Below are 22,797 nucleotides of genomic sequence, written 5' to 3'. Positions count from 1 at the left end.
AATTGCGAATATTTTGGTAATTTAACATGACTTAAAAATGCAAGTATCTGATATATACGCATTGTATTGTCAATAACAGCTAACATTTATGTAGCAGAAGTAGTCTACTTTACAATAAATAGCTAAAAGTTTACCTTTTGAAAATTTTGTAAAACTGCTATATTTGGGGCCAAAAAAGGGTCTAACTGGACCAACTCCTTTGTCCGATATATACAAATATATATATTACAGATATAAATCTAAATACGTGACAACAACAATAATTAAATGTTTTCCATTGGATAACCTTAGGTAAACCATGGTTTAAAGTTTACACTATAATTCATATATACTTCCTCTGGAATTTAGCACAACAATGCTTAAAAAAGGGCTAATTTCAGATGAAGTACATATCAGAGATATAATATATTTAAAAATATAACAAAACCATATACATAGTAACTTCATAATAAATATTGTATATAAATATGTGCCTGCTTGTTTGAACAGATATTCATAGAACAGGACACATTTAATTTGAATACCGGGTAACATTCTCAAAACAGAACAAGATCTGTTGAGGTTTCTTATTTCTATACTTTAATTCCGTTTGATTTTTTTTGGAATTTAATATGCTCATACTTGAACTGATATAATTTATAAACATTAAATGGTAAAATGCACATTAAATATAAACCTAAAGATCTGTTTGAGGAAGGTTAACAAACAATAAAAAAAATATGAGATTCATAAAGAATTTTTTAAAGTTTTTTCAACTACAATTCAACACAACACACCTACATCTCAATAATAGTAAAGCTATGTTTTGTCTTTGATTATATTCTGATCCTTACAGACTTAGGCAAACTAATAACTTTGTCAGAATTTTGTTAGTATAAAAAATATCTTTTGCACTATTATATCTGTATAGCATTAATATATGACGACAGGAATGTCCTTTGACGCCAGGTATCAAATGATCATTTACAGCAAGTGAGCATCAGATTTGTTAAATTTTTATCATATTACAGTCGACTCTCGTTATCTCGAAGTCAGCCGGACCGAAGAAATATTACGAGATACACATAGTTCAACTCAAACGAAAACCGGAAGTTTGACTGAACAAGGGACACAACTCTTGCCTAGCATGGTAAAGCTAAAATAAATCAGGGTGAATATGGGAAGGGGATCGATATTCTGGTATCAGATCGATGTATTTGTATGTCATGGTCTTTCGTTATTATAATAACATTGTTTTACTTATTCAATTGTTTCAGTTACTATTGTTTCCTATGGCTTTTATCCGAGAGAGTAATTTCCAATCGATAGTTTCGTTATTCAGGTCGTTTAAAGTTGACAAAATTGTTTATTCTCCGATACAAAAGACTTTAAAAAATTTAAATTCCTCTCCATTTTGTTTTATCTCACTCTTTCTTTTACTAAAAGAAAATACAAGATTAAAGACGCCGATTGAGTAATTTTTAGGTCATCATCAACGGAAGTCATAATCCTTACTTTATACACACCCAAGCTCATTAGTGTAAATCACAATTAATTGTTTTGTAAACATTTTAAATACTTTTTCATGAACATAAACAATGTGTCACTCATTATTTATAAAAATTCTATATAAGATAATCTTAGGTAAACACTCGTGGAAACAGCATGTCATAAATCAATACAGTGGTCAGTGACTGGAAATTTAATTACACGTGTATTGTCAGATTAACTCTTCAATCCATTTAAATGCCGGAGGTCATGTTTTGACATATGTGTATTAGTTCGAGTTAAATAATGAATTTTGAATGGTTTTGTTAACCTTGGGATCGTAAATTTAGTTTGACTCAACCGAAATTTCGACACATCCAATTTCGACTCATCAGGAGTCGAATTACATACATTTATATGGAACAAAGTTCGGGACCACGTGAAAACTTCGACTCATCCGAAATTTCGAGTCAACCGAGTTCGAGACAACGAGAGTTAACTGTACTTTAAAAAATAACCATCATAATATTTATAAATTAAATTTATTGTTGTGATAAAGGGATATTAGTCTTTAGGAATAACAAACCATATCTGTTATTAATTGACAATGTGCTAGGCAAACTTATCCTACTAGATCTTAGATTGCTTTTAGAAAAATATTTAAGAGTTTTAATAATAATACATGAAAAAAAATTAATGAATTCAAATACAATCTTGTATATTCATATTAATTTAAAATATATTCACAACATATTCAAATATAAATTTACTTATACTGGGTTCGAATATTTCTATCTCATATTAATCATTTATAAACATAAAACAATTTTTTTCTATCATAATTATACAACATAAGAATAATTGAAATGTATCAAGAGCAAAACACTTGACTACAAAATACCTGTAGACTTATTTCTTTGAAAAGAACTTAAGGTGGTACCTAAAACTACAGGGAGATAACTTTGTAAAATCAGCTAAACGCTTTAATTACTTTGTGGTGTTAAGAGAATATTAAGCTTCTAAATGCTCAAAAATTAGTGTTGATGAAACTGATATATAACCAGTGTAATTTTTCTCATAAATTGGTTGGTTCAAATGTTTTGAATTTTTCATAATTTTGTCAAAGGGTCAAAGTTAATCCTTAGACAAGATTTTATGAATTAAACGAGCCAAATTAATTTAAGTGTAGGTGTTGGGTACCACCTTAAAAGTTACTTTAGATAGAAATAAATATTTCTTGACCTGAACTGATAAAAGTATAAAAATTTTATTAAGTTAATGATTAAACTTTGTTTCAGGCTATATACTTAAATCAAGTAATAGATATGGTCATGAGGTAGAAATTCAAATTAGAAAAATAAAAAATAAAAAAATATTACCCTGAACTAATATAAATGCAAATAATTCGTAAATGCATTTAACTAACATTAGTTTTTCAATAGAAAATACAAACTATATGTTTAAGAGCAAAACATTGAAATTTTCACACGAAAAGAATTTGATATGTATAACAATTTAAAAAAAAAGAATGCTATATAAACTGTATAATGAATCAACCAGAAGTTCTATGTTTTTAACAAACACATATTGAAATTACGTATTTAAAACATCAACAAAAATATATACAAGTTCCCATTTTTGACATGAATCTGATTAAGTTACAAAACATATTTTGATATATATGAAAAAATATATAAACAAATAACTCCAAATTTATTTTTAAACAACTGGGATAAAAAGGGGGAGGAGTTAGCGTTGACAGAATTATTTAAATACAGCTGAGCATTTTTTGTCAACATTGGAGTATACATTCTACAAAATGTTCTAACCAACAATGGAAATTCATAACAAGAGAAATGATTTTGGATAGTCAAAGATCAAAGCAAGAAAAGCAAGAGTATATTATACCTGATTATACTGTATTGAGTAAAATTGAAGATAAAATTGAAAAACATAAAAATTTATTGCATTGACATTTTTTGCACAAAATTCAAACAGTAATAATCTCTAAAAATCATCATAAGTGTAGTTTTCTCAAAATTTCAAATATTTCAAAAATGTGTAAACTATTATGCACTTAATGTGTAAAAATCATTTTGAATTACAAAATGAAATGTATAAACAGCAAAACACCAGAAAATACTAATATAAAATGTGTTCATTGTATTATGGTATACATACCTGATAAACACAACCAATTAAACACAGCAAAATCACACTAAATTATCAATAAATGACATAGTTTAGACATGAGGTCATGATAAATAGACATGCCATGTGAGAATTACAAGTTACAAAAATGTCAAAGTTATTAAGGAGATACACTAGCAAAGTACCAAATGTATATTAAAAACATTTTTAACATTAAAGGAATTATTTCTCCCACAAAGTTTGTAGATATTGACAGGATAAGAAGTACAATTTGGGAAAAAAAACCAATAAAACAACTAAAAATTTACATATTTAGATCTACTGTAACGTGAGAAATTATTGTAATTTGTAATCACATAAGCAACATGACGGGTGCCGCATGTGGAGCAGGATCTGCTTACCCTTTCAGAGCACCTGAGATCACCCCTAGTTTTTGGTAGGGTTCGTGTTGTTTATTCTTTAGTTTTCTATGTTGTGTCATGTGTACTATTATTTTTCTGTTTGTCTTTTTCATTTTTAGCCATGGCGTTGTCAGTTTGTTTTAGATTTATGAGTTTGACTGTCCCTTTGGTATCTTTCGTCCCTCTTTTGTAATGATTTTATTATTGCGAAAAATGTGACAGGGTTATAATCGCAATGATTTAAACTCGCATTTTGAAACACATTTTAAATGAGTTAAACAGGATTTTTTCTAAATATTGCAAAAAAAAATAAAAATAGAATTGCATTTAGTCCAAAATGATATAATCGCAAAAAATAAATGCACACAATAATTTCTGAATTTACAGTATATAAAACCTTAAAACAATTAACACTGAATACAAAATTTTTCTTAAATCCACTCAAATCAATACCATAAAAAAAATGAAACCACTGTACTGGTCTACCAAACGTGAGATGTTCCCTTTTGATGGTAAGTGTTGATAGACAGATAAATAAACTGACAGTTAACTCACTTCTCTCTCTCCTTATCACATCCCTGGAAAGGCCTCTCAATAAACAATAGGAATTTACATGAACTACTTCAGAAACAACAACTGATTTATTATATTTTTAGCTTGTTCTTCACATTCAGACATGAGATCTTCCATTTCCTTGGTAAATTTTTGTTGCAGTCTCATGAGTTGTTTTCCTTTCCCTGAGCGTCTTCTTCTTCCTGGTTTACATCATTTTTATATTCTAATTTCTTAGCATAATCCCTTACAAAAGGATACAGGAACATGAAAAATCCTCCTATAATCATTAATGAAGAATTTATATAATTCAAAAGGGAAAATGACCCTGAACTTCCTTTGATGGCCCCTGAAAATAAATAAATAAATAAATAAAGATTACCGTACAAGGAAATAAAATAAATAAAGCATACAAGGCTGTATATCTAATGTTTAGCATGTTATCTATCAAAGTTTTCAACAAAGTAACATATGTATGAACTATTAGTATGATTCCTGTTATTTATTTAACACACTTGGCAAAATATCTGAAAATATTATAACTGTGGTGTGGGTAAACACTTTCCTCTCAATCATCAATCACTAAATCAGCAAGTCACTTTTTCATTAAACTCTACCAAAATAAAATGTTTACTGGCTAACTCTGGCTAGAGGCTAAACTTTATGACTTGCCATTGAAACTTGCAACATCTATTGGCACGTTTCAAAGAGTATGATTGAATTTCAGAAGCAGAGGATATAGGTCAGATATACAGCTAAATAAAATTACCACTAGCCATATTAGCCTTTAAATTTGGCTACTTTAATCATAATTGTAGTTGTTCCTTCTAACCATTACAAAAAATATCTTTATTTTCATCACAATTGTGTGTACCAAATAAACCATGTTAAAGAAGTCAAGAAATCTATGCATACATTGTACATGACATACAAGGACACCATTAAGTAATTCTTTGTTTGTCATAGAGTTGGGTTGGAATGTAGTTTTTTTTTGGCCTACAGCATAAAGTACATGTTTTAGACAAAAAACAATGTAAGACCAGGTTTTAGACAAAAAAAAACAATGTAAGACCAGGAAAAAATCTTCTAATTTGTTAAAGATGATTTGTGTTGAAAAAGTTTTTTGGTCGGCTGCTTCTTACTTACTAAGGTAGGTAGGTAGGCAACATCAATAAGATAAAAAAAAAACCAAGCTATTACATTACCTTCAACAGGTTGTCCAATAGCTGCACCAAGTCCTTGTATAAGTAGAATTACTCCTATTGCTTTGGGCATAATCTCTATTCCAACCATATCAATCAGTACTATTGAGGTCAAGGCAATGTAGGCACCGCCAAAAAATCCATACAGCGTTGTATGGATAGCACACCACCAAAACACAGTGGCAAAGTTGAATATTAATATATTTATACCACAAAATATACAGGTGGCGCCAATTATTTTATATCGTTCTATTATTCGAAGATCTCCTACGATTCCAACAACTATTCTACCAATGAGATCGCCAATACCAGCACAAGAAACGAGCCAGGCTTTTTGAAAACTTTCAAATCCTCTACTGGAAGCATCTAATGGCATAAATATGATAAAATTAAAATATCCAAAGAAAACAAGAAATGAGAAAATTGTATAGAACACAACTGCCGGCATTTTCAGCACTGAGAAGTGAAATATTTTTGGAATAACTATAGCTTTTCCACATATTTTGATTGTGATACTATTAGATAGTTTCTTTGATTCATCTGCCTGTACAATTTGTGCCAAACTTTCCATTGATCCCATTACTAATGAACCAGTGCTGGTAACAAATGACACAGATTTCTCACGATTGACCTCTGTCTCAATCTGGATTTCCAAATCAGATGAGTTGCCAATGACAACATTTTCTTTGTCCTGAAGAACATTTGTTCTCTTTCTTGTTGAATCATTTAGATCTTCTTTTATAAGTTTATGCTTTTCATCATTTTCTCCTGCTTTTGTTTCTCTTGTATAAAATTTTATTGGACGGTAGAGGGCACCGCACACAGCTACAGATAAGTACAAACCCCCTAAGATCAGATAAGTTCCTGGTAGTCCATATGTCTGTAGTAAGAACTCCATCAGTGGAGGAATAGCAAATGTTCCCACACTAGCTCCTGACAATGCAACACCATTAGCAACTGTACGAATTCTTTTGAAATAGCTACCAATCATCACAAGACCATTCCCGAATAAACAAGAATTTCCAATTCCTAAAACAGATAAAATTATTAAAATTTCCATTCACTGTTGATTTAAGTATATTTTCTAGTCATTTGACCAATTTAAATACATCGATACAGACATTTTTACTTTTATTTTCACAAGGACATCAAGATTATCACGTGACCATGAGAAAAAAAAGTGATGATTTATGCAAATGACCATAATCGAACACCTCTTTCATTTCCAATGCAAGTAATCTAAATGTCTAAGGGCTTCTGATTGTTATTGTGGTTTGCACTAAATGCTTAATACCAATCTCCTGTAAAGGAGGTGAAAAGTCGTCGTTGGGTAACTAAATGTTAAACATTGATCTCCCATTAAGGAGGTGAAAACAGTATAAATATTTTGCATATTTGAGTCTCGAGTTCGTGAAATCTCTCGTAACTTGACGTCCTTTTGAAATAAAAGTAAAAATGTCTTAATAAATGGGTCCCTTTGAAAACTGTTTAAAATAGGGAAAAAATAAAGGGTGGCAGGTAGGTGAAGCTTACATAAATGAAGAGATAAGTGAAAAATGAACAAATTGATACCCGATTTATATAATTCCTACGTCATTATATTGGCACCAGAAGTGACGATGCAGTGCATCTATTTTGGATGAGCAAGTATCCACTTTTTGATATGGGATGAGCCCTGACATCCAAGGCCCAAGCTTGTCTGGCAAAACAGCTTTTGGACGTCAGAGTAATCTTGGACTATGTTATGCTCTGTAGTTAACAGTGGCCCTACATAAGATTATTGGCCATTAGATAATTAACAAACTATAGCCTAGATACTCTAAGGATCAATAGTATTTGGTTAAAACTTAATTTGTTCAATATTTTCAGAGATTTTTGAAATATTGTATGGATGAAAAAAGCCATGTTACTGCAAAAGAGCATACTGGCTTAGAAGGAAAGATGGGTTTAAACTAAACAATTGTAATTTTCTAGTAATAAATTTGTTTTTAAGTTAAGATTCATGCTTACCTGCTCCTATACCGTACATCCAAATCAGATACCAAATGCCAATCTTGAGATAGCACAAGGAGATGAAGATACATGCAAAGACAGCTCCAAACATTACAACAGATCTCTCTGTAAAATGTTGACCAAGAGCTACAAACACTGGTGCTGAAAAATAACAACAGATCTCTCTGTAAAGTGTTGACCAAGAGCTACAAACACTAGTGCTGAAACAAATATAAATTTTCTACTTTCCTTCATGATCATGCATTGGTTATTATGTCACCCGATCGACAATGTCGGGTGACATATTGCTTTTCTTATGTTTCTTTGTTATTATGTCACCCGATCGACAATGTCGGGTGACATATTGTTATTCCTCCGTTTCTTTGTTATTATGGCACCCTAAACGGAGTTTGGGTGACATATTGTTATTCTACGTTTCTTTTTTTTCTTATTATTTTTATTTTTCTTCCACACATTTTGTCTGCGTTAGTTCTCAGAATTGAACGGACCAATGTTTATGGAACTCAACTATAATGAGGAACCCCATTTGAAGTTGTGCACCTTGCTATGGAATGGTAAAAGATGGCCGCCGTTTCCATGGAAACAGCAAAAATGCGAAAAAAATCAAAGTGTTCTAAACTGGAAGAAACTCCACAGGAATGTTGACTGGCATGTGCTGATTTCCAGTTTGACTTTGGAATTTTCAAAATGGCTGCCGTTACCATGGAAACAGCTAAAATGTCAAAATTTCTAACTCTTTCGTTATAAACCTCAGCTGGATGAAACTTAATGAAAATGTTACCCGGTATGCTAAGATGTCAAAACAATATTTGGATAATCCAAAATGGCCGCCGTTGTCATGGAAACTGGGGGCAAGTTTTGCATTGACCCTATGGAAAAATGCATAAAATCCGCATTTTCTCAGAGAGTATTAAACCAAAGTCAATGAAACTGTATTGATATATAACATGACATGTGGCAATGAGATGTACGCTTTTAGAATTTTGGAATTATCTACTGTAACCATGGTTGCAGCACAAATGTCAAAAATTTCCCAAAAAATAAAGTGCTGCAAACTTGATGAAACTTAACAGGAATAGTGACTGACATGTTCGGAGTTGCATTTTGTAGTTGGAATTTTCAAAATGGCCGCCGTAACCATGGAAACAGCAAAAATATCAAAAATTTCAAAATGCTTCAAACTTGATGAAACTTTGCAAAAATGTTACTAGACATCTGTAAATGCATTCTTCGACTTTGGAATTTTCAAAATGGCTGCAGCTCACCTGGCAATGAGGGGAAGGGTGCCATCCGTTATTGCTAGCAATTACAAATCTAGTTATTATTCTTATTCTTCCAATGATTTTTGTCCGGCAGCTTTTTTGGAGACAATGGAACCTGACTCTTGATGATAGTGAACTATAATGAGGAACAAAAAATTTCGGGTTGCAGTGGGTCTCAAGACCAAAAAAAATGGCTGCCGTTACCATGGAAACGGAACAATTGTGAAAAATTCCAGTTTTTGTTTTTGGTGAATAATTTGGAGATGCTTAAACTCAGAATCATTATATTTTGATACAATGAAGGTGCCAGGCATATACTGGTTTTGGGTGATTTTGGTCAGTATTGGAACTACTATGTTGCCATGGAAACTACACCAAAAATTTCAAAAATATGAAAATGCTCCAATTCATTTGAAACTTTAGCACAACGATGAGCAACTTTAGTAGATGTGGAAATTGGCGTTGGAATTTCAAAAATGTCTGCCGTTTCCATGGAAACAGGGCAAAAATGGTAAAAACGCTTTAAAAACCATTAAAAGTTGCATTTACTTCCTTAAAATGGTAGGTCAAATCCATTGAAACTCTGATGGTATGTTCCCTCCCATGTACCAATGTGGTATCTGCCATTAGAAATTTGGAATGGTATCTGTTACCATAGAAACCAGCCAAAATGTCAAAAATTTTAAAAATTTCAAAATGCTCAAAAAGTAATGAAACTTAAAAGGATTGTTGACTTTCAAGTCTGCATGAGACTTTTGAAGTTGGAATTTCCAAAATGGCCACCGTTGCCATGGAAACTGCAGAAATGTCAAAAATGTTCAAAATGCTCCAAACTTAATGAAACTTAATATTATTGTCAACTGACATGTATAGATGAGACTTTTGACTTTAGAATTTTCAAAATGGCTGCCGTTGCCATGGAAACAGCAGAAAAATTACACTTTTGTCAACGCACTTATTGTACTGAAAATTTACAGAAAGATATATCACATTCATAGATCTGCATTCACTGTTTAGATGTTTCAAAATGGCTGCCACTTAGTGGCAATGGGGGGAAGGGTGACATCCGCTATTGCTTGCAATGGCAATTCTAGTTATTATTATTTTTCTTCCACACATTTTTGTCCAGTCTGGAACTCTCATATGAATGGACCCAAGAAGATGGAACTATGCCATAATGTAAACCACCAAATGAAGATTTGCTTTTTGGGGGTGGCACTTTCAAGATGGCTGCCGTTACCATGGAAACAGAACAAATGTGAAAAAAATCCAGTTTTTTGTTTTGGTGAACTATTTGGATACTATTTATCTCAGAATCGATATATTTTAATACAATGTAGGTGCCCACTATATACAGGTGTTGGATGATTTTGGCACTCATTGGAACTACTATGTTGCCATGGGAACTACACCAAAAATTTCAAAAATCTCAAAATGCTCCAAACTTCACAAAACTTCACAATAACGATGAGCAACATTGGAAGATGTGGCATTTGGCGTTGGAATTTCCAAAATCGCTGTTGTTACCATGGAAACAAGGCAAAAAGGGCAAAACTTTGAATTTTCACAGAACATTCTAGAACATCAATGTTTTAATTTATTCTAGAAACATTAAATGGTATATGATTGTGGAGGAAAAAAATTGCAGCGAGGGTTTGACTTTGGAATATTCAAAATGGCTGCCGTTACCATGGAAACAGCAAAAATACCAAAAACTTCAAAATGCTTCAAATTTATTGAAACTTATAACAAATGTTGCTCAGCTAATGTAGACTTGACTTTTGAGTTTGGAATTTCCAAAATGGCCGCCGTTACCATGGCTATTGCTCACCTGGCATTAGGGGAAGGGTGCCATCCGCTTTTGCTTGCAATCGCAAATCTAGTTATTATGTCACCCGATCGACAATGTCGGGTGACATATTGTTATTCCTCCGTTTCTTTGTTATTATGGCACCCTCAACGGAGTTGGGGTGACATATTGTTATTGTTCGTTTCTTTTTTTTCTTTTTATTATTATTATTTTTATTCTTCCACACATTTTGTCCATACTATTTCTCAGAACTGGTCATACCAATGTTGATGGAACTATACCATAATATAAACCGCCATGTTAAGTTGTGCAAGAGACATTGGAATGGTAAAAAATGGCCGCCGTTACCATGGAAACAGAACAAATGTGAAAAAATCCAGTTTTTTGTTTTGGTGAACTATTTGGATACTATTTAACTCAGAATCATTATATTTTAATACAATGTAGGTGCCCACTATATACAGGTGTTGGATGATTTTGGCACTCATTGGAACTACTATGTTGCCATGGAAACAACACCAAAAATTTCAAAATTCTCAAAATGTTCCAAACTTAATGAAACTTCACAGTAACGATGAGCAACATTGAAAGATGTGGAATTTGGCGTTGGAATTTCCAAAATATCTGTTGTTACCATGGAAACAATGCAAAAAGGTCAAAACTTTGAATTTTCACAGAACATTCTAGAACATTAATGTTTAAAAGACATTAAATGGTAGATGATTGTATATGATTATGGAGGGACACAGTTGCAGCGGGGGTTTGACTTTGGAATATTCAAAATGGCCGCCGTTACCATGGAAACAGCAAAAATACAAAAAAACTTCAAAATGCTTCAAATTTATTGAAACTTATAACAAATGTTGCTCAGCTAATGTAGACTTCACTTTTGAGTTTGGAATTTCCAAAATGGCCGCCGTTACCATGGCTTCCGCTCACCTGGCAATAGGGGAAGGGTGCCATCCGCTATTGCTTGCAATGGCAATTCTAGTTATTATTTTTATTCTTCCACACATTTTGTCCATACTATTTCTCAGAACTGGTCATACCAATGTTGATAGAACTATACCATAATATGAACCGCCATGTTAAGTTGTGCAAGAGACAGTGGAATGGTAAAAAATGGCCGCCGTTACCATGGAAACAGAACAAATGTGAAAAAATCCAGTTTTTTGTTTTGGTGAACTATTTGGATACTATTTAACTCAGAATCATTATATTTTAATACAATGTAGGTGCCCACTATATACAGGTGTTGGGTGATTTTGGCACTCATTGGAACTACTATGTTGCCATGGAAACTACACCAAAAATTTCAAAATTCTCAAAATGTTCCAAACTTAATGAAACTTCACGGTAACGATGAGCAACATTGGAAGATGTGGAATTTGGCGTTGGAATTTCCAAAATCGCTGTTGTTACCATGGAAACAATGCAAAAAGGTCAAAACTTTGAATTTTCACAGAACATTCTAGAACATCAATGTTTAATTTATTCTAGAGACATTAAATGGTATATGATTATGGAGGGAAAAAATTGCAGCGGGGGTTTGACTTTGGAATATTCAAAATGGCCGCCGTTACCATGGAAACAGCAAAAATACGAAAAACTTCAAAATGCTTCAAATTTATTGAAACTTATAACAAATGTTGCTCAGCTAATGTAGACTTGACTTTGGAGTTTTGAAATTCCAAAATGGCCGCCGTTACCATGGCTACCGCTCACCTGGCAATAGGGGAAGGGTGCCATCCGCTATTGCTAGCAATGGCAAATCTAGTTATTATTCTTATTCTTCCAATGATTTTTGTCCGGCAGCTTTTTTGGAGACAATGAAACCTGACTCTTGATTATAGTAAACTATAATGAGGAACAAAAAATTTCGGGTTGCAGTGGGTCTGAAGACCATTAAAAATGGCTGCCGTTACCATGGAAACGGAACAAATGTGAAAAATTCCACTTTTTGGTTTTGGTTAATTATTTGGAGATGCTTATACTTAGAATCATTATATTTTGATACATTGTAGGTGCCCACTATATACTTCTTTTGGATGATTTTTGGCACTCATTGGAACTACTATGTTGCCATGGAAACCACACCAAAAATTTCCAAATTGTCAAAATGCTCCAAATTTTATGAAACTTCACAGTAATGATGAGCAACTTGGGAAGATGTGAAATTTTGCGTTGGAATTTCGAAAATGTCTACCGTTACCATGGAAACAATGCAAAAATGGTAAAAATGCTCCAAAAACCTTAAAAAGTGGCATTTACTCTCTTAAAATGGTAGGTCAAATCCATTGAAACTCTGATGGTATATTCCCTCCCATGAACCAATGTGGTATCTGCCACTAAAATTTTGGAAAAGTCTTTGTTACCATAGTAACCAACCAAAATGTCAAAAATTTCCAAAATTTCAAAATGCTCCAAAATTGATGAAACCTAATATGATTGTTGACTGTCAGGTCTGCATGAGATTTTTGAAGTTGGAATTTCCAAAATGGCTACCGTTGCCATGGAAACTGCAGAAATGTCAAATATTTTCAAAATGCTCCAAACTTAATGAAATTTAATATTATTGTTAACTGGCATGTACAGATGAGACTTTTGACTTTGGAATTTCCAAAATGGCCGCCGTTGCCATGGAAACAGAAGAAATGTGAAACTTTTGACAATCCTCTAAATAAACTTAAAATTTACAAAAAGATATATCGCAATTCATAGATCTGTATTCACTGTTTTATTATTTTGAAATGGCTACCGCTTAGTGGCAATGGGGGAAGGGTGACATCCGCTATTGCTTGCAATGGCAATTCTAGTTATTATTATGTCACCCGATCGACAATGTCGGGTGACATATTGTTATTCCTCCGTTTCTTTGTTATTATTATTCTTATTCTTCCAATGATTTTTGTCCGGCAGCTTTTTTGGAGACAATGGAACCTGACTCTTGATGATAGTGAACTATAATGAGGAACAAAAAATTTCGGGTTGCAGTGGGTCTCAAGACCAAAAAAAATGGCTGCCGTTACCATGGAAACGGAACAATTGTGAAAAATTCCAGTTTTTGTTTTTGGTGAATAATTTGGAGATGCTTAAACTCAGAATCATTATATTTTGATACAATGAAGGTGCCAGGCATATACTGGTTTTGGGTGATTTTGGTCATTATTGGAACTACTATGTTGCCATGGAAACTACACCAAAAATTTCAAAAATATGAAAATGCTCCAATTCATTTGAAACTTTAGCATAACGATGAGCAACTTGAGTAGATGTGGAAATTGGCGTTGGAATTTCAAAAATGTCTGCCGTTTCCATGGAAACAGGGCAAAAATGGTAAAAACGCTTTAAAAACCATTAAAAGTGGCATTTACTTCATTAAAATGGTAGGTCAAATCTATTGAAACTCTGATGGTATGTTCCCTCCCATGTACCAATGTGGTATCTGCCATTAGAAATTTGGAATGGTATCTGTTACCATAGAAACCAGCCAAAATGTCAAAAATTTCAAAAATTTCAAAATGCTCCAAAATTGGTGAAACTTATTATATATGTTGACTGTCAAGTCTGCATGAGATTTTTGAAGTTGGAATTTCCAAAATGGCTACCGTTGCCATGGAAACTGCAGAAATGTCAAATATTTTCAAAATGCTCAAAACTTAATGAAATTTAGTATTATTGTTAACTGGCATGTACAGATGAGACTTTTGACTTTGGAATTTCCAAAATGGCTGCCGTTGCCATGGAAACAGAAGAAATGTGAAACTTTTGACAATCCTCTAAATGAACTCAAAATTTACAAAAAGATATATCGCAATTCATAGATCTGTATTCACTGTTTTATTATTTTGAAATGGCTACCGCTTAGTGGCAATGGGGGAAGGGTGACATCCGCTATTGCTTGCAATGGCAATTCTAGTTATTCTTCCACCTTTTTTTGTCCGTCAGCTTTTTTGGAGTGAAATGGAACCAATCTTAATAATAGTTCACTATATGGAGGAACTAAAAATTTCGGGTTGCAGGTGGGTCTAAGACCAAAAAAAATGGCTGCCGTTTCCATGGAAACAGAACAATTGTGAAAAATTCCAGTTTTTGGTTTTGGTGAATAATTTGGAGATGCTTGAACTCAGAATCATCATATTTTAATACAATGTAGGTGCCAGCCATACATTGGTTTTGGATGATTTTGGCAATCATTGGAACCAGTACGTTGCCATGGATACTACCCCAAAAATTTCAAAAATATGAAAATGCTCCAAATTTTTGGAAACTTTAACATAACGATGAGCAACTTTGGTAGATGTGGAATTTGGCGTTGGAATTTCCAAAATGTCTGCCGTTTCCATGGAAACAATGAAAAAACGTCAAAATGCTCCTAAAACACCCGGCTTTGGTGAATAACTTTGGTATGCTTGAACTTAGAATCATCAAATTTCCATGCAATATAGTTGTCCACTTTATACAGGTTTTGTATGATTTTGACAATCATTGGAACTACTATGTTACCATGGATACAGGATCAAATATTTCAAAAATTTCAAAATGCTCCAAAATTGATGAAACTTTATTTGATTGTAGACTGGCAAGTCTGGATGAAACTTTTGACTTTGGAATTTCCAAAATGGCCACCGTTGCCATGGAAACTGCAAAAAAGTCAAAAATTCTCAAAATGCTTTGAACTTCATGAAACTTGATATTATTGTTAACTGGCAAGTAAAGATCAGACTTTTGACTTTTGAAATTTTAAAAATGGCTGCCGTTGCCATGGAAACAGCAGAAATGTGAAATTTTTCAAAACGTTCTGAATGTACTGAAAATTTTCAAAAAAGGTATTGCCATGAATATATGTGCATTCACTGTTCAACTATTTTGGAATGGCTGCTGCTTAGGGGCAATTTGGGGAAGGGTGACATCCGCTATTGCTTGCAATGGCAATTCTAGTTATATTTCAATTTCTTTTTGATTTTGCTATTTAATTGAATAAGATATTTTTTCTAAATTGCAGCGCCAGTGCCTAGATAGTATTTGTTTTTAGAAGACATAATGAAATCCAGGCATTGAACTAATATTGTATGGTGACATGTCATTTGAAAATGTAAACACATGATTATATAATCATTGTTATTATCTATAATCCTTTTTTTTTCTAATCAGGTGGCAGATATACAATATTACAATGTTTCGGTCTTCATTGGCTAATTGTGGGTCAGAATAACTAGTTGATCTGTGAGATATAGGTGATACTTATACCCCTTATATTACATATATGTCTTAATGTTTGCAGCTCAAAAAAATCATGAGGAAATTTGTAGAAAGTCTTCCAAGCTACATTACCATGAGGTTTCAAAACATTTTGCCTCTGTGTCTCAGTGTTTCTGAGTAGTATATTTTTTAAATTGATGAATCAAAGAATGCATCAATGCTTCTAATGTTTTAGGTTATATTTTCACCTACCAGGATATTCAAACAGATATGCACTGAGCAGAAGAAATGAACTGTTGAATGCTGTTGAAGATAACATTTCTATTTTGTTAGGTAATGAGTGCAAACTAGATACCATTGAGATAGGAGCCATCTCTGTGGGCCCCGCTGTCAATAACGTGGGGTGAATAAGTTGTATGGATAATCTGATATGAAGCATTATTTGAAGTTATTACATAGTCTCATGTGTGATTTTATTTTAAGATTTTAAGTTAAAACTGATAAATATTTTCAGCTTATCACCCTCTGGTGGTGGTTAAAATGAATGTCAAGTATAATATTTGAAATCATGACGGTTCTCGAGATATAGAGCAGACACGATCTTCATCACAGGACTGTCCTCTGAAACCAAAGTTTTTTTTACCTTGACCTTTGACCTAGGAAGTTGTACATACATCATGACACGCCCTCTGGTGGTGGTTAAAATGGATGTCAAGTATAAACTTTGAAATCATAACGGTTATCTAGAAATGGAGCAACACGATCTTCACCACAGGACACGGGGTTGTCAACTGAAACGAAAGTTTTTGACCTTGACCTTTGACCTAGGAAGTTGTACATACATCATGACACACCCTCTGGTGGTGGTTAAAATGCATGTCAAGTATAAACTTTGAAATCATAACGGTTCTCAAGATATAGAGCGGACACGGTCTTCACCAAAGGACACAGGGTTGTCAACTGAAACCAAAGTTTTTGACCTTCAACTTTGACCTAGGAAGTTGTACATACATCATGACACACCCTCTGGTGTTGGTTAAAATGGATGTCAAGTATAAACTTTGAAATCATAACGGTTCTCAAGATATAGAGCCGACACGGTCTTCACCAAAGGACACAGGGTTGTCAACTGAAACCAAAGTTTTTGACCTTGACCTTTGACCTAGGAAGTTGTACATACATCATGACACACCCTCTGGTGTTGGTTTAAATGGATGTCACATATAAACTTTGAAATCATAACGGTTCTCAAGATATAGAGCGGACACGGTCTTCACCAAAGGACACAGGGTTGTCAACTGAAACCAAAGTTTTTGACCTTGACCTTTGACCTAAGAAGTTGTACATACATCATGACACACCCTCTGGTGTTGGTTAAAATGGATGTCAAGTATAAACTTTGAAATCATAACGGTTCTCAAGATATAGAGCGGACACAAACTTAAAGTGTTACAGACGGACGGATCAACGGACGGATCGACGGACGGACGGATCAACGGACGGATCGACGGACAGACTGATCACTATTGGGCGACCCGACTTAGGCGGGGCCCTAATAAAATGTATACCCAAAACTACTCCACATGCCAATGCTCTATATATCATTTTAACTATTCCAAAGATGCAGATATTGTTGGTCTAGAGGAAGGCACAATAATAGCAGTTGGTAGCAAATTATCACAAAAATCAGCTTACCAGCCAGTGTATAAATTCCTGCACCAACTGCCATTCCAAGGGAGGCAACTGTGATATCAACATTAAACTCCTCCATAAGAGGCTTCATCAGTATACCATAGGATTTAGCCACACCCACCATGATAAAGCTACTGGCAAAATAACCTAAAATAAGAAACATGAATTACAAAAATAAAATAAAAAGATTAAACAGTGACTTTCTAAAAACACTCTGACCACCTCAGTCTAGTGTTAATAATTAATTTTCTACATAATGCAAGTTTGCTAAGCACTTGTATTTCTCAAACATTTAAAACAGGTATCATAAGTCTGTTTAACCAAAGATCAATTATATTACTATTACTGTACTAATATCTTATAAATTTTTTAGAAGTTATGACTGAATTTTGAAATATGTACAAGTAATAGAAACATTTAACTGTTGAAAACCATCATGACCATAAATTATATCTGGTGTATAATATGGATAATCTATAAACGACTACACAATGTAAGAAATACTGGCAAAATGTATACATATTACAAGTATAGCAAGTTAATGTAGTTTACAAGCCTGAACTTCATAACAGCAATTTAGATCTCAAATCCTTGGTAATCTAATAAAAAATAAAATTCCAAATTTTAATATGGAAATGCATTTGTTTGGCCTTATTTTTCATATTTACAAGAAACAAATACATCGCTATGTCTTACATGGTAAAACTATTACTAACAAACAAATGTCTGATCTAATAAATACAAAATTAAATTGATTATATGACTAGGCAAAGTAAATCCCAATTCTTTAAATTCATCATGAATTGTACTTAAAATTTACACATCAGTTGATTTTTGGAAGTATTAAATAATAATGTGGATTCATTTATTTTCATGGGTACCAATTTTCTTGAATATCCATGGTAGCTATCTTCTTAAACTTTATTTTGAAATGCTAACAACTAGTTTTTTTTATTCCATTCACCTGATCATGTGTTTCTGAAACAGGAGATATAGATAGTATCTTTATAAAATAAAAGGGTTGTGCATTAGCCATTGTTAGCTACAGTTTGAAACAAACTCTGTTACATGGAATATATTTAAAATATGTATTTTTCTCATTGTTGAAGGCCATGCTGTTGCCTATAATTGCTTATATCCACTTCATTTGAACTTTGGTGGATATTATTCTCATGGGCAATCAAACCACATCTCCTTACTTTTTTTATACATTTATATTTCTGTCAAATCTAACAAACAAAGCATATGAAACATCAGATAATGATTAAAGATCATGTTAGATTTAATTAACTATTATTTTGACCACTTAATGTATTGAAACATTGTATTGCTAAAATGTTTAGTGTCTTTTACAAAGTAATGCATTAAATCACTTTTTTTTTTCAAAACAGAATTTCACTTCTTACATCCTTAAATTATATGTCATCCATGACAGGGAGTAGCAAATGTATAGTTACATCTGTACATGAGTACATGATATAACAACTAATCCTTAAATAATTTCATAATTATGTTTTTCTTTACCAACAACAATCATCCAAGCCCATCCTCTATCGTAGGGAACACCTTTCTGTTCTGCCATACTTGTTGATTATTTTATCACGTTACTTATGACCTGAAAAAAATAAAAGCATGTTTTATTATTATAGTTATAATAACCTATTCTATTTCTGAACTGTTAAATTTATTTTTGATAAACCGCTTCTTTATAAGCTGAATAAAAATAGTGATTTCAAGAGAAAGATTCGTAACACATATAAATATCAGAAGTCAGCATGCTAGTGCTTAATATTGCAATACTCACCCTGTGTCACATTATTGGCATTAATAAAAACATTGCAATCATTTCTGATTTTATAGCAAATGAGTGATTTCCAGCCAAATCTCTTCAGAATATCATACTGATTGTTTTTCAATAAATCTTTAGAGAAACAGGTTCAAACATTTTGTTTGAACAAATTCACTCTCAATAATCAAATTTTCTACAACACTGGTACCAGTAGATATTTCTAATTTTAACAACTCTTAATTCATATCTTAAGGGCATACTATACAGTTACAGGGGAGGTATAAATAATATTGCTAATATAATGTTATTTTTTATGACGTCAAACTGTGAAATATCGGGGAAAAGACACACTTTAGAGTGATTGTAATCATTAGCTTAAAAATGAGGACTTGGAACCCTCTTTTTAAAAATGACAATTGATTTGAAAGAGGGTCGAAAGATACCTGAGGGGCATTCAAACTCATAGATTGAAAATAAACAGACAACACCATGACTAAAAAAGAAAAAGACAAACAGACAAATAAAATTTCACAAGACACAACATAGAAAAAAATGTAAACTTGTATTTCTGTTCAAAGGATAGAAATGTCCAAGAAATCTCAATTTTAAGAGAATGTCTATAATTTCGACCCCATTTATCTCTCAATTTAGCACATGACGGTATATTTTTTTTATTACATATATAATTGATTTTCACAATACTATCTAGGGTAATTACTTTGATAAAATTTAACTGAAACATTAAATTTATACCTGAACATATGAAACACAAATTGTTTCCTTAAGTTCAATGACACCAAAGGTTTAAATAATGAATTTCTGTTTAATTGAAAAATTAATGCAATTTTAATACTTTATGCACAAAATAGGAGTCTGCAATAAATTATACATACATTTATAGGTCAAATGCATCCACATAATCATAATCAAGATGGTTATAAATTATTAATAGGTTCTCTCCTTATTAGGAGATCTGAAACTTTCATACAAAACATTATCCCATTACCGCTAGTTTAAATTTTGAGTAGAAATGGACTGTACACATGTTAAAGTCACTTCACAGTTGATAAGCCCACCTTATAACCATACATGAAAATTAACATTAAAAATTCTGGAAATTTCGCTTGACTGACTTTTTTTCAATTAATAGATTCTTTTAAATCTGATATATCAAAATGTTATCAATATTATATCAACTTTTATAGTTTTGATAAAAATGCTTTAGGGATTTAACACATACATGACATACAATTTGTCCTGAAATTTCTAATGTTTTAACAAAGTTCTTGAAGGTAACTTCAACGATTACTTATAAACACTTGATGATCACATGAATCTATGAACTTTTTAATTTTCTCTTAATTTCTATACTGGTTATGAAAATATGAAATGATGTATATCAAAAGTGTATTTAGACACAAAAACGCCGCTTATTTTGATACATGATGTAACATCTTACAAACGTATTTAAAACTCAGAACTGGTCTTAGTAATGGGCTTGAAATACCTCTATTATTTATTTTAATAAATAAAAATAAAAAGTACTAACACAAATTTTAACTCAAACATTTATTATTTTTATTTGCTAAATTACTTTTATCCTTCATTGCCTTTAATTTTTCCTTTTCATCATTTAATTCACTCATCTGAAATGGAAAAAAATACCAACCAATTACAAAGAGAGTAGGCCAACTTCTCTTATTTTAGTATTATTTAAAGATTTTAATAATTTTAAAACACTTTGAACTCTACAATATTATTTTAATAAATAATAGCTGTGTGATATAAGATCAGCATGTCAACAAAAGTCGGATTATATTATATATTAAACTTTTAGAAAATCTTTCACTTTCATTTTATCCCATACCCCCTTAATCTCTCCCTGACATGTTATTGAAGATTCTTCTTAGGGGCTGTAGTACACAAACCCACAAAACATTCTACCAATTCTGAGGATTTTATCAACTTTAAGGTTCAGCAAAATCATTAATTCATCCGAATTCAAACAAGCATGTACATAAAAAATATAAAATGTTCAATGCCTTACAGGACCTTAGATTCATAAAATGATATGCTTTTTGTGTTTTAGAAAATCTTTTGGGCCATTTGGAGTTTTTCTTTTTATCACTTATCATTCCTAACACTACTGTTGCCATTAAATGAAATTTTCCATTCTAGATCACATGAGATCACCCCTGGAAAAGGGTCTTCAAATTTATCCCAAAATGCCCTAAACTAATAAGAGGTCAAATTCAGTTAAGAATAACCATTAAACATATCCTGTGGGGCAAACAAATGTAATTTTTAATTGTATGAAGTAAAAACAGCTAAAGAAAACTAATTTAATTGTAGAATAGAGTCAAGAACTGTAAATTATATCTCTTTATCTTTATTGTGTACAAGTATAAACATTATAACAGTATCTATTACATTGACAGGTGTGAAGATATTCTCATATTTAAAAAAGAAAACAGAAAATTTGAGATTACATTTTGTATTTAATAATTAAATAGAATGATTTATTAATTCATCTTTTTACTTAATATCAAACTTTCAAACTTATGTGTAACATGCATAAGATGTTGCTGAAATATTCCAAAATGAAGATTTAACCATGTTATCTATGCTTAATAAAAAAATATTAATAAAAAGTAAGGGTCTTTCAAAATTGCCTAAATTTGTTTACATTGCTATGAAAAAAACATTTTTGCGCATAGAAGGTAAATTAAACAGACCTATAAAAATCCAATTGCACGAGTTGGTTTATTTGATAATTATGACATCTTAATATTTTTTGAGGATGGAATTAGTCATTAATGGCGTCTGTTTAATTGTATTTTATAGATTAAAAATATCTGTTTCTCATTATGTATCATTGTTTTTACCTGTATAAGAAATATTTTTTGAGGATCGAATTAGTCATTAAATGATAAACTTTTGTTTCACTTTCAATGTTGACATTCTTGTTCTATATAAAATAACTTGTACGTGTACAATGCATGCTTTGTCCATCTCTAGTTGAGGTGTTACATTGAAGTTTACATGAAGAAATGATGAATACAGAATTAATGAGGTCAAATTATTCACTTGCAAGTGAATAAAACATTAACAATGTTATTTAGCTTAATTTGACAAAATTGAACCATTTTGGCTGCTAAAAGCAAATTAACATTTCACTTTTTCACTTTCATTATTAATTGAACAAAAACAAATTATACTTTTTTTATAAATATATATATATATCTTGTAGCTAGTT

At 32.0% G+C, this 22,797-nt stretch overlaps 1 protein-coding gene across 1 annotated transcript; it reads right to left on the bottom strand.

Moving 5' to 3' along the window:
• Positions 1-499: 499 nt before the first annotated feature.
• Positions 500-19,372, bottom strand: LOC134712240 (monocarboxylate transporter 12-B-like). The gene is made up of 5 exons (XM_063573586.1): positions 19,277-19,372; positions 17,756-17,899; positions 7,784-7,927; positions 5,777-6,802; positions 500-4,920 (listed from the first exon to the last, which is right to left on the bottom strand). The coding sequence occupies exons 1-5, from the start codon at positions 19,332-19,334 to the stop codon at positions 4,736-4,738; spliced, it is 1,557 nt and encodes a 518-aa protein (XP_063429656.1). The 5' UTR covers positions 19,335-19,372; the 3' UTR covers positions 500-4,735.
• Between the last annotated feature and the right edge of the window lie 3,425 nt (positions 19,373-22,797).

The sequence above is a fragment of the Mytilus trossulus genome, chromosome 3, assembly GCF_036588685.1.
Source record: "Mytilus trossulus isolate FHL-02 chromosome 3, PNRI_Mtr1.1.1.hap1, whole genome shotgun sequence".
NCBI lineage: Eukaryota > Metazoa > Mollusca > Bivalvia > Mytilida > Mytilidae > Mytilus > Mytilus trossulus.
This window is presented reverse-complemented; position numbering and strand designations above follow the sequence as displayed.

Excerpts from the sequence above, each read along its gene's own strand:
- LOC134712240 (XM_063573586.1), bottom strand. The coding sequence starts at position 19,334 with ATGGCAGAACAGAAAGGTGTTCCCTACGATAGAGGATGGGCTTGGATG. Across the intron at positions 17,900-19,276 it reads GGCTTGGATGATTGTTGTTG|GTTATTTTGCCAGTAGCTTT; the intron begins GTAAAGAAAAAC and ends TTCTTATTTTAG. Across the intron at positions 6,803-7,783 it reads GATGTACGGTATAGGAGCAG|GAATTGGAAATTCTTGTTTA; the intron begins GTAAGCATGAAT and ends TATCTGTTTTAG.